Source organism: Mixophyes fleayi, chromosome 6 (genome assembly GCF_038048845.1).
Source record: "Mixophyes fleayi isolate aMixFle1 chromosome 6, aMixFle1.hap1, whole genome shotgun sequence".
In the NCBI taxonomy this organism is placed as follows: domain Eukaryota; kingdom Metazoa; phylum Chordata; class Amphibia; order Anura; family Limnodynastidae; genus Mixophyes; species Mixophyes fleayi.
Window position 1 is genome coordinate 196,978,876 of NC_134407.1, and position 12,516 is coordinate 196,991,391.

Sequence of the window (12,516 nt, forward strand, 5' to 3'; positions counted from 1 at the left end):
TGTTGTGTCTCTCCGTTTATCCACGTTTCTGCTTATAGTCAATAAGCAGATGAGTTCCCACAAGAATTTCCAGTTTCGTTTGCAGCTCTACTAACGTAAGGTGTGACCCGTACACCTAGCTAGCTAAAAGCAGAAAAAAATGCTGTCTACCCACAGAAAACAAAACAGTCAATGGATATTTTAAAGAAGATCCTGATAGTGACCTTCACCAGCTAACCTTTTTATGTCCAGATTACCAACCACACCTGGTAATCCTAATAAGATGGGAGTATTTCTGTAAACAAATTCAATGTATATTAAAAAAAACAAAAAACTGTTTATTCCAATTATAACGTTCTTTTTGCTAAATAGATATTGCTATTATAATAGCCTCCTGTCTTGGCAGATAACAGTGGGTGTCAAGTCTTTCACAACTGAGAGGCACCTCCCTTGGTGATCTTATCAGCTCCTTTGGCCTCCAGTATCACCTGTATGCTGATGTCCCAAACATTGCCTTTATCGGAATTTGACTGCGTAATATTCTCTTTTGCATAGCAACATGACACAGTATATGTCACCAGGCCTGTTATGCTGGTACACACTTTCCAACATGACACCTAAGCAGCCAATTAACCTACTAGTATGTTTTTGGAGTGTGGGAGGAAACCGGAGCCCCCTGAGGAAACCCACGCGGGGAGAACATACAAACTCCTCACGGATAAGGCCATGGTTGGGAATCGAACTCAGGACCCCAGTGCATCCCACTTACATTACTATTGCAGTTACTTAGGCTGAATTGATAAAAAAGATGAGTTGATTTTGTTCTTTTTTTTTAACAACAGTTCATTTACTATTGCAGTTCCCTTTACTGAATTAATTAAGTGAAAAGCTGGAGAACAAAGTATTTTATTCCCCGTGGAAGGGACTACATTGGAGGGTGTACTTGCTACCATTTTCTACTACTTTCAATACTTCAAGTAGCCAATGTAGTTAGTAAACATATTAAACACATTTCTCCATCATTTATGGATTACAAACATGGTAGAACCTGATATTTGTCAGATGCTAAACCTACTACCTGGCTTCATAGCACTAAAACATGCTGCTCCGAATGCCACAATTATATACGCCGACTGTCATCTTACACACACTCACATACCAGCCAATGGGTTACCTGTGGCACCTTGTAATCTGTGTGTTGTGTATGTGTAGACTGTGCTGTACAGAGACATCAGTGTTTTTGTACAGGTAGAATATGTCCCATCCATAAGAACACCATTCGGTCCAAGCAATGTGACAAACAGCCATGTGGCTTATTTCGATAAACATCTTATTTAACAGAGTGTGTGTGTGAGTCTATCTTTGTAGATATAGTTTATATATTCCCCTGTGCATGTTTCACAAAGGAAAAAAAAAAAGGAATTTTCAAATCATCGATATATCCCACCCAATGTGCTTTATTTTTGGCTAACCCGGTCTACGCCTGCGTCGGTTTCTATAATAGTCCCCAATGGAAAATATTTATGTTGCATGTCAAAGCTTTTCCTGTTGTTACATCGCTCAACAATATTTCTTGTGTTGTGGAGCAGGATTCAGACACTTTATGTGATCAATAAAGCTGTGTATGAGGAGTCTGACTAGCATGTAATAAATGGTGATACCATAGAAAATATTGGCCTCCTACTGATTGTGTAATGTGACACATTGCCACTGGATAGGAAAGGTGACAATAGAATTCCACCTTGCTTCTAGTGGTGGATCAGAAGCGTGTGAAAGGAGGTAAAGAGGACAAGCGGGGAGGAGGAGGAGGACTGAAAGAAGGTAAAAAGTCACCTGGCGGAAAGGAAAAAGATGAAAAAAAAGGGGGAAGACTAGGAGCCCGGGAGAAAGAGGTATGTTGTCATCCTGCGTTGTATGTAGAACAATCATTTCATTCATGTTTTGTAGGACATAGTAACTTCTTGAAGGGCCGAGGAGAGTTCCACAGTGATTGAATAGTAACAGTTATCTAAGTTTGTTCTGAGCACTCCAAAAACATACTGGTAGGTTAATTGGCTGCTATCAAAATTGACCCTAGTCTCTCCCTCTCTGTCTGTGTGTGTGTGTGTGTGTGTGTGTCTATATAAGGGAATTTAGACTGTAAGCTCCAATGGGGCAGGGACTGATGTGAATGAGTTCTCTGTACAGCGCTGCGGAATTAGTGGCGCTATATAAATAAATGATGATGATGATGAGCATTCTCACTGGGCTAATAAGATGATTTGCACATATTGTTATCATTTTGTTCTGCTAGCAAGTGTTTGAAAAGCAAAAAAACATCTAAACTGTTTCTCTAAGGCCTCACATATCCGTCAGAAAAACCTTGTATTTGTCTTTGCGTTTAGCAGAGCTCCCTCTTCCCCAGAATACTATATTATGTACTTTAATGAGCAGTCTATAGGACTCCATTATAAACCACTGAGCGTCAACACTGCTACGGGTAGTGTCGAAATTGATGCAAAGCAAACCAAACAACAGTTGTCAGAATGTGTGTGTGTGTGTATATAGGTCCATTAACTTACATTATTTTTGGATTGGCAGCATAAAAATGTGTTTCCCGGCATCATCTTAAAAACTTTTCTATATTTTGTTAAATTATACAGTATAGGCTTAGCAACTGTATTTAATTAAAATTAGATCTTGCATAATTTGTGTAACATTTCCATAACCCAACTACCACGCAGTGATGGGCAATACGATATACTTCAAGAGCTGCTTGTGTGGCCCTCCAACAGGGGTGCACATTACCCTTAACTGTAAGAATGAAAAACAGGTCCAAGGCAACCTCAGCACCCCTGCATCACTCAAAGTGCTCCAAAACACTACATGCCACTCATACCTCCTCAATCGCTCCCACCTCCCATTCACACCTCCTTCTATTGAGTGCCTATTAATATTTAAATTAATAGGAGGGTAGCAATAAGTCTCAATCTTCTGTGAATAAAATTGGGACAGCAAGTGGCAATAGCGGGAACATTAGTATTCATCTTCTGGAGAGCTGACTCTCACCCTTGGAAAGCTGACCCCCACCCTTGGAGGGTGTTGTTTGAACTGACCTATGGACTGCATTACACTACACCTTCCTGAATTCTGAACCTATTGAAACTTGCCAAGTCATCTGTATTGTATTTACTGTAACACCAAATGTATATATATTGCTCCCTGGAATCAGCTAGTCAGTCACTCTGACCACAGTCTTCAGGACTGAAGGACTGTCTAGCTGGATCCAGCAGAGCGCAGCACCGCGCAGCGTATGTATCGGCTGTACTTATTTATTCAACTGTTATTCTGTTTGCTTTTGCTAAATAAATTGCTTGTGCTTTGGAACCACACAAATCGCATAGACAATGATTATTGGAAAACGATGAAATAACTTTAATACTTTGCTTCCATAATAGAAAAGACAGTGGCCGGGCAAAAACAGCTGAGCAGAGTAACTAACAATACATTGTACTTCTTCTAAAACAGGAACGTCCTAGCAGCAGAAAAGGGAAGGGCAAAGAGGACAAGAAAGCTGTTAAATCCGTAGCCATCTCCCAAGAGAACAAGGAGTTGGTGTCTTCAGGAGAAAGTTTCGACGTTACTCCTCCAGAGTCACGAGTCTTCCAAGTGGATCCAGTTATACAAGAAAAGTACCAGAAGCATCTATATATTGAGGTCTGTTACGTTTCATATTTATTCATTATAGCCGCTCATTAAATAATCATTGAACACATCAGGAAATGCAGCTCAAAACCATCAATAATTATAGCCAGTAATAATATTCAAAGATACGCCTGCTACAGTCCATTAAGATCCACGGGACAGTGCAGGAATCCTAAATTGAAATGAAAATGAGAAGAAAGGACAACATTTTAAGGCTGACAGTAACCAGGCTTACAGTACGTACTTTGTGAATCAGAACCGCAAAATAATACAAATGCATATGTATTGGGAAAAGCCATATAAATAGTCCAATAAACCAGTGGATGTTCTTAAGGAATATATGCTAGAAACAGCTGGTATTACCTGTTAAACTGGTTTCCTTTACTCCTCCTTGGCAGCATACACTATATGGGGTTAATCCGTTCTTGCAAGTGAGTCACGACAGGAAAGAAGACACACCTGGAGGGTATATAGGACAACGCCTCCCTCCTCTCTGTGTCTTCTGGTTTTCCCCAAGCTGAAATATATCTTCATCTCATATTACAAGCAAAAACGAAGTTAGGGCGGGCAGCATGCCGCCATGGAGGAGTAAAGGAAACCAGTTTAACTCACCCATGGCAATGGCAGCATACACTATGGGGTGACGCCAAAGCTTAATTTTAGGCAGGCCCTATTATTTAAATTAACTAAAGCTTAATGGGTTCAACTTGAGCACATAATATCTATATCCATAAGTAGGCCGGTCCCACCACCTATGTTCTATACTCAGAAGAGATCAACTGCTTGACTCTCCTACAAGGACAGGAAAGAAGACACAGGAAGGAGGGAGGCATGGCCTATATACCCCCCAGCAGGGGCAAATGCAGGATTTGTAGAGGGGGATTTCCACGACGCCAGTGGGCGTGACCAGCATGCATGGGGGGCATGGCTATAATTTTAGACAGTGCTTGGCTGCTCTCCAACTCTTCCTATTCCCCTTAATATACATGGGCAATGCTGCGAGCACTACTGTTAGGTGCATGCAGCTCTCCCTTTTCGTGTGAAGCGGGGGCAGGGTCTAGCCACCTCAATTATACAGTGCCCCAGGCTTGGAGGGGGGGTTTCCAGGCACTATGACCCCCCCCCCCCCCTTCTTGGATTGCCTATGCCCAGGTGTGTTCTCTTTCCTATCCTGACTCACGTGCAAGGTGGGATTAACCTCGTAGTGTATATTGCCATGGAGGAGGAAGAGGGAATCATGTTATTATGGTAGTACACCTACATATGAAGTGGTTTTCTTGAAGCAGTGTGATGCAGTGCTCGTCTAATTGCACCTAAATTCTCTCTATGTGAGTGTGGTGTGGCTGAAGGTAGGCATGCCTCATACACAAAGGGAAAAGAGGGACCATCTTCCTATCCCCCTTAGTATGTACACCGATCAGCCACAACATTAAAACCACCTGCCTAATACAGTGTAAGTCCCCCTCTGTGCTGCTAAAACAGCTCTGGCCCATCAAGTCATGGACTGCACAAGACCTGTGATGGTGCTCTGTGGCATCTGGCCTCAAGACGTTAGCAGCAGGTCCTGTAAGTTGTGAGGTGGGGCCTCCATGACTCGGACTTGTTCTTCCAGCACGTCCCACAGATGTTCGATCAGATTGAGATCTGGGGAATTTGGAGGCCAAGTCAACACCTTAAACTCTTTGTCATGTCTCTCAAACCATTCCTGAACAATTCTTGCAGTGTGGCACATTATCCTACTGTAAGAGGCCACTGCAATACCATTGTCATGAAGGAGTGTACTTGGTCTGCAACAATGTTTAGGTAGGTGGTATGTGTTAATATAACATCCACATGAATGCCAGGACCCAAGGTTTCCCAGCAGAACATTGCCCAGAGCATCACACTGTCTCCGCCGGCTGCCTTCTTCCTATAGGGCATCCTGGTGCCATCTCTTCCCCAGGAAACGACACCCACGCACCTGGCCGTTCACACGTCAACATGATATAAAATAAACCGTGATTCGTCAGACCAGGCCATCTTTTTCCATTGCTCCATGGTCCAGTTCTGGTGCTCATGTGTCCATTGTAGGCGCTTTGGCCGGTGGCATTTTGGCCCTCTTCAAAGTCGCTGAGATCCTTACACTTTCCCATTTTTCCTGCTTTCAACACATGCACTTCAAGGTCAGTTCTTGAAGGATGTTAACTTGCTGCCTAATATATCCCACCCCATGACAGGTGTCATTGTAACGAGATAATTAATTATAATCACTTCACCTGTCAGTAGATTTAATGTTGTGGCTGATCGGTGTATATTGCTCACTATTGTCATGTACCATGCAATCATAATAGAACGAAGTATACATGTGCAAAACTAAATGAATGATCACTTATTGATGCTGCTGTAGTCGACTCCATTGCATTTTGTAGACACTGTGATCAGGTAGGTCTTGGCAGCTGGTCATTATTACATACTGTTGAATCAGAAAATTGTAATTTATGTGACCAGTGCACTATATTATTTTTCTTGAAATCTGCTACTTCTAATGTTTTGTGGTGACCTCTAAGAAAAAAATAAAAAAAAAATGCACGGAAATCAGGTATACGCACATCCGAATTTAACAAGGAGCGGATGTGACGATACGTGTGGTGATAAATACGGGTGTAGGTCCGCTCTGCTCTACTAGATAAGACACTGCAGGATACATCCAATACCTATGTGGAATATAAACTCACAAAAGAATGCACAGAAAGAAAACAAAGTATTCAATTAATGTCACTTAATAAAAAAAAAGGGTATTTTGTTCCCTTAAAAATACATATATCAGGATGTTATGAATGTGTAATGTAAATAAAATACATTTTTACAGTTGCTCCTGATTGCAAACACATGTTATAGCATACATGCGGAACAGTCATCACTAGTGATCAGCACTTAGACTGGACCTGTAGCTGGAGCAAGAGATATGGCTGACAAACTAGTAACTGAGAGATACCCAGAGCTGGAATCAGCTGCTGCTGCGTGCGCTCGAGCTTGGCACGTCCTTACTGTACATTGACTCTGGGCAAATGCCTCTTCCCCGCCAATGAAATCGTTGGCTGTAGTAAGTGTCCTTTGTGCTCAAGATGAATTGAATGTTGCTGCGTTCTGTGACGTATGATCCAGTTCTGGACATGCGCAGAGTGATTCCACAGATTATACGCACAAAATCGCCGTTTACGTCAATTAATGAATTAGGCCCGGTGTTGCCAACAGCAAAGTGTGTATCACATCCTCAGCAGTACAGTATTGCATCCTTCCAGTGACCATTTGTTAGGTCATAGCTGGCACATATTAAAGTTCATTATAATTCTGTATTTCAGGTGTATGGAATCCTGGCATCGTTAGCAGAAAATCTGGTGCTTATTGCGGAAGACTTGAACTTGTGTACATCCGTGGCTGAAGACGAGAGTCAGGACGGCTCAGAATGTGTCTAGTACAGAATCCATCAGTAATATTCCTATTATGTTGTTCCAGTGGAGCAGATGCTTCCGAAAAATCCCTAGTACTAACTATTAATCGATGAACTCTGCAGGCCCCCACTATATCCTTTAGGTATTCATAGTCTCAAGAGCATTATTTCTTTTCTGCACAGTTTTACCCTATTACCCTTCTCTGACACCGTAAGGAGGTTGCTGTGTTTTATAGAACCACATTTGCAGACAACAATCTATTCAAAGCGGATGTTATAAAATAGAGGTTATGCAGCTGGTGGCTACAGAAATGCCCTGGAAGGATAAATCCCCTTGGAAAGGGCTGCTGTGCACATCATTTGTAAGACTAAACAGAATAATTGCTTCCAATGGGAAAGGAGGTCATCGCTGACATAAGCCAGACAAACAGCTTGTCTAAATGTTCCCTAAGATATGTAAGGTAAAATGTTTCTTCAGATACAAAGCAAATAAGAATACATTTAGCTGCAGCCAGTTTCAGGCTCTGTGTGTCGTGATTAAAGATCAATTTGAACTTGATACAGACGGTGTTGGAACAAACTGTTTTCATAAAATAAGCCTTTATCCCTACTCCCTCGCCATGTCCTGAGCAAGTCCCAGTTTCTGTTTCCATCATTCGTATTCACTTTATATCCAATGTTGCCTGTAGACAATAAACCCAGCGGTGATCCGGCATGTTAAGAGCGGAAATAAAACGCTGCCTGGGAGGAGTGCTCAGGATGTCACTGGGCGCATCCACCGGGTTAGCGGGAGTAGTAGGGACTGCGACGAGGCAATATATAAGTGACGTATCTTCAGCCTTGACGGACTTTGCTTTGGCCAGGCTCCTTCTACATGTGTAATGTGCACTGCATTAAATCTGTTCTAAAAAATCAACCAAAAAACTTAAAGATAATAAATTAGTGGGGAGCCGTTTAAGAAGAGCAAGACTTGCCCTAAGAACTTGGGTTGGAATTTGCTTACCACCATAGACGCAGAATTTATACAATGCTCTTGCTACGTGTGTAATTTGCACTATATTAAATTGTTCTATAAATCTAACAAAAGCTACCAAAAAAGTAAGGATAATAAATCAGTGGGGAGTCGTTTAAGAAGAGCAAGACTTACACAATGTAGCACATTTATCTATGCACGGGTCCACCTGAGCATCCTGTGTGTCCGGTCATTGTTGATTTAAAGATATGGCACAGAAGTGCATGTCTTACACAGGTGAAAAGGTCACCACAAAGCACAGTCTATTACAATTGTCCCGCTCCATCATTAGATCTTTTCATCCAGTATACTATTCATTTGACCCTTTTTTTTTAATGCATCTCTTGTAGGGAGTTATTTGGGCTTTCTTTAAAGGGACACATTTTCTAATTTCCTCTGATCAAAGACCAAATAATGATTTGTACAATCTTGATGAGCAAAAGTGTGCACTTTTGTCCTTAAGTGGAAAACCAACACAAAACCCAAGCTCACAACATACCTGCACTATAGGTAAATTAACGTCCAATTCACTGCAATTGTCCACCTTACTGTTGATAAAATATCTCAGATTTACATTAACTTTTATGCATCTTCACGTTGGCGATCTCTCCAGGTTGCAGGAAAAAGCGGTAAAGAGGACCATGTATTTATGTAGTGAAATAAGAACCCATTCAAACCTGTACTATTCAATAGGTGTAAACATAAGGAAGACACAGTTCACAATTGTACAGCGCTACGTAATTTGCTGGTGCTATATAAATAAATGTTGATGATGATGACACTTCCTCTGAGGTCATTCCTACCCGTAGCTTCAAAAACGGTTTCTTTTTAAGAACTTGGATTGGAATTTATTCACTAACACAGGTGCTGCTGAAACTAGAAAGCTCTGGAGAATTTAGGATTATTCAAGAAAACCCTTAGGACGCTATCATTATACGAGTCTGTACATGTAAATACTAAACACCGGCTAACTTGTGAGTTCAGTGTAGCTGGATGAAAATGTTTCAGAATAAAAGCTCTTTACTATACAAGCAAATCTTGCTGGTAATCCACTGTTGGTATCGTGAATCAGCAGGAATTTATCCTGGTGACACACGCTCTAAATGTGGAACAAGACAGACCTGTCTACCCATTACCAGATGGTGCAGAAACCTTCCACCCACAAATACAGGATATTCCTTGTAATGTCATTTTTGATGCCCTTCCCTTTTGCCCTCAATCTGAGATCGACACAGCCCAGCAAAACCTGTACACACAGTGTGCTCCTTTCACAGCGCAAAGCAATATTAGTGCTTTCTAAGTCCATACAGTGTCCGTAGCGCGAATTTGAGGCGTAACAAGGGAATTCACTCGAGAAGTCAGGTAGTTAATTCCACTGCTGTACATGGATCACTGCTAAGTAATAGCACTTAGTCATACATAATTTACATAAAAGTTTCTTGTTCAGTGCTCTCATAATAACCCCTTTCAACAGTATTACTCATGAAGACTTCAATTATCTATCTCCCATAGGTGTGTTTAAGGTGAGGTTAATAGGACCTTGAATCCCCCCCCCACCCAAGAAATATTTTCTTGGGTGGTACCACAAGATCCCCTATTCAAAGATTATACATATATATTATGCAGTGCAATTTTTAGATGATCCAAGGGCAGAATTAATACATATTGTACAGCTGTTATGATATGCATACATAATCTACACAAGTATATAAAGGTACGTTCATATCACACGTATGATGCTATTTGACAAAAGTTAGGCATTGAATTTTGTCCATTTGGATTGAATCCTGGGTTTGACCTTATGATATGTCCTATTTAATGTACATATTCTGCTATAGTTCTAATGTGTGAGAATACAACTGAAGAAAACAGAGATGGAAAGGACTTAGGAATCCTAGCTGACGGAAAGCAGAGTAGCGCTACTCAGTGCCAGGCAGTGGCTGCAAAGTCAAACATAATTCTGGGATTCATAAAAAATATGGATCATTTTATGTGATACAAACATAATATTAAGGAAGGGCATACGAGAACTTGAGAGGGTTCAGAGACATTTCTTTACCTGGAGGGGAGAAGCTACCTACAATTAACCTAACTATAACACATATAAATATATTCAAGGTCAATGCAAATATGTGTCTAAATAATCCGGATTGGAAACTTTTCTATTTACAGTTAGTGATTAATTATTCCGCCCTGTGATGCTTCTTAATTTTTACTCTTGGATTCGGAAATCCTGCTCTTGGTCTCACAATCATTACTGAGTCCGAGACACCTCGTGTATTTACCTGAGGGAGCTGTCAGGTCTCAATGTGTTAAATGTGGGCTGAATTTCAGAGTCCGACCTGCCTAACCTGCTCAGCAAGTTTATGTCAGGGTGACACAAAAGAAAAAAAAAACCTACACTGTGACAGAAGCAGTGGTAAGAAACACACATACATTAATGGGCAGGAATACAAACTAACACTCCATACAGACTGATCAGGTAATCTTTCATTGATAGAAACATTCTGCATGCACTGAATCACAGCCACAGTTCTATACACACAGACGAACACAAGATTTGGTGATGTATGAACACTTTTATCAGCCGATATACCAAGACACAGGAATATAAAATGAAACAAAGTCCTATTGCTGATGGAATCTTTATAATAATTAATTTACTGCTCCACATATGATATAGTGCTCATTTTACATTGCTACAGAAAAGTTTGTGTATCACATATCTATAGTATATTGTGTAGTCAAAAAGATCTCCGTACGACTTATTTGAACAAGTTATGGATTGAAGCATTTGCTTACTGGAGAACGCTTAAGAGGAACAGGTAAGAGTAACAGTATCTTTAATTCTTGGCTAATACTTATTATTACAGAGTGGGTTTAGTGAACTAAAAACATATTCTTATTTGTCACAGAATTTGAAGTTTTAATGTGTATATAGATTATATATTGGTTGGGGGTTTATATAGAAAAGTTTTATTATTCTACCAAACAAGCATATATGTAAGTGTTCTGTTTGGTAACACATTATGTAGGTTGGTTTTATGGAGCTTTTGTGTGTAAATAATTATATACCTCGGCTATATATATATATGTGTTATGACTTTTAGCAGGGATAGGTCGATTGTTCTCTTAGACACGTAGGGAGAATGCAGTGTCTGTATATGATGGCAGTTCTGGAATGTAGAATAGATTACAGTACCATCGGTAGAACGTTGGCTATGCTGTGGGAGGTCAGAGGTCGAAGATGGATAACACACTAAAACAGGAGAATAATCCCATAGGTCTGTTCGTTGCTGTAGTTAGGGAACGTTTTTATATTAAAGGCAGTGGTAGAAAGAGGTTATTTTAGTTAGTCAGTTCTTATTCTTATTTTAGAAGTGTTTTTGTGAGCTAAGAAAAGGTCAGATTTAAGATGGTTCAATTCTGGTTAGAAGCAGCTTCTGGCAAAGCTCAGGTTTGAACCGGTTTATATGTACAAGTAGATGTATATTTACAGTACACCCCATGTGTTATTCTTTTGGAGGCACAATGGGGTGTTTTTTTGTTGTTGTTTAAATCAATATACTTTTATCCTTCTTTCCTTCCAATTTGTTCCTTTGTGATGTTTTTTGTGCAAAGCTGTATTGATAAATTTATCCAAATGGCCCAAATCAGATTTGGGCCATTTGGCTATTTTGTGATTTTTTTTTTGTGTGCTTTGTGTGTAAAACCGGCAAAATGAAGATAAATTGAAATTTATTTTGTAAACCCTGCAAAAACTTAGACTGAGGGCCGGACACAATGAAGCGGAGTTAAAGTTTTGTGGGAAAAATATGGCCGTCTAGGCATACCAGTGTATGTGCCAACTGTAACATGCTGGAAAACCATAATAGATTAGGATATGTCCTGATTTATCCCCACACGCCCAATCTGAAGAAACTGCGCCAATCTGCCATTGTCGTGCCTGTTTCAAAAGAGACCATGCCCTTTTCAGGTACACCACTCCCATGTTAATCGCTTGAATTCGGGACCAGGAAGTTCATGAATGTTGACATGATGCTATTGCTTTCACAATATTTCTTGCAAATCCATTATATTTTAACTAGCTTGGAAACAATCAAAAGCATTTTTTTTTAATCGACTGCTCCATGAAAACAAGGAGAAACTGGGGGTGGCATAATTACACAATATTTTGTTTTGTGGGTTTATTTTTTTTGCTTGGAATAAGCCATCATCATCATCATCATCATCATCGCCATTTATTTATATAGCGCCACTGATTCCGCAGCGCTGTACAGAGAACTCATTCACATCAGTCCCTGCCCCATTGAGCTTACAGTCTAAATTCCCTAACATACACAGAGAGAGAGAGAGAGAGAGAGAGAGAGAGACTAGGGTCAATTTTGATAGCAGCCAATTAACATACTAA

The 12,516-nt window shown here is 40.4% G+C and overlaps 2 protein-coding genes across 5 annotated transcripts in view; both read left to right on the top strand.

Moving 5' to 3' along the window:
- Window positions 1-7,652, top strand: part of MYCBPAP (MYCBP associated protein) — a 34,235-nt gene extending 26,583 nt beyond the window's left edge. For all 4 annotated transcript variants that reach the window (XM_075177912.1, XM_075177913.1, XM_075177914.1 and 1 more), the window contains exons 17-19: window positions 1,732-1,871; window positions 3,487-3,675; window positions 7,005-7,652. In XM_075177912.1, the coding sequence (XP_075034013.1) occupies window positions 1,732-1,871; window positions 3,487-3,675; window positions 7,005-7,118 (443 nt within the window). In that variant the 3' untranslated portion in view covers window positions 7,119-7,652. The remainder of the gene's footprint in view (window positions 1-1,731; window positions 1,872-3,486; window positions 3,676-7,004) is intronic.
- Window positions 7,653-10,385: 2,733 nt separating this feature from the next.
- The window catches only part of EPN3 (epsin 3), a 44,890-nt gene continuing 42,759 nt past the window's right edge, over window positions 10,386-12,516 (top strand). Inside the window, exon 1 of the mRNA XM_075177916.1 lies at window positions 10,386-10,930. The gene's annotated coding sequence lies outside the window, so the exon portion shown is untranslated. The remainder of the gene's footprint in view (window positions 10,931-12,516) is intronic.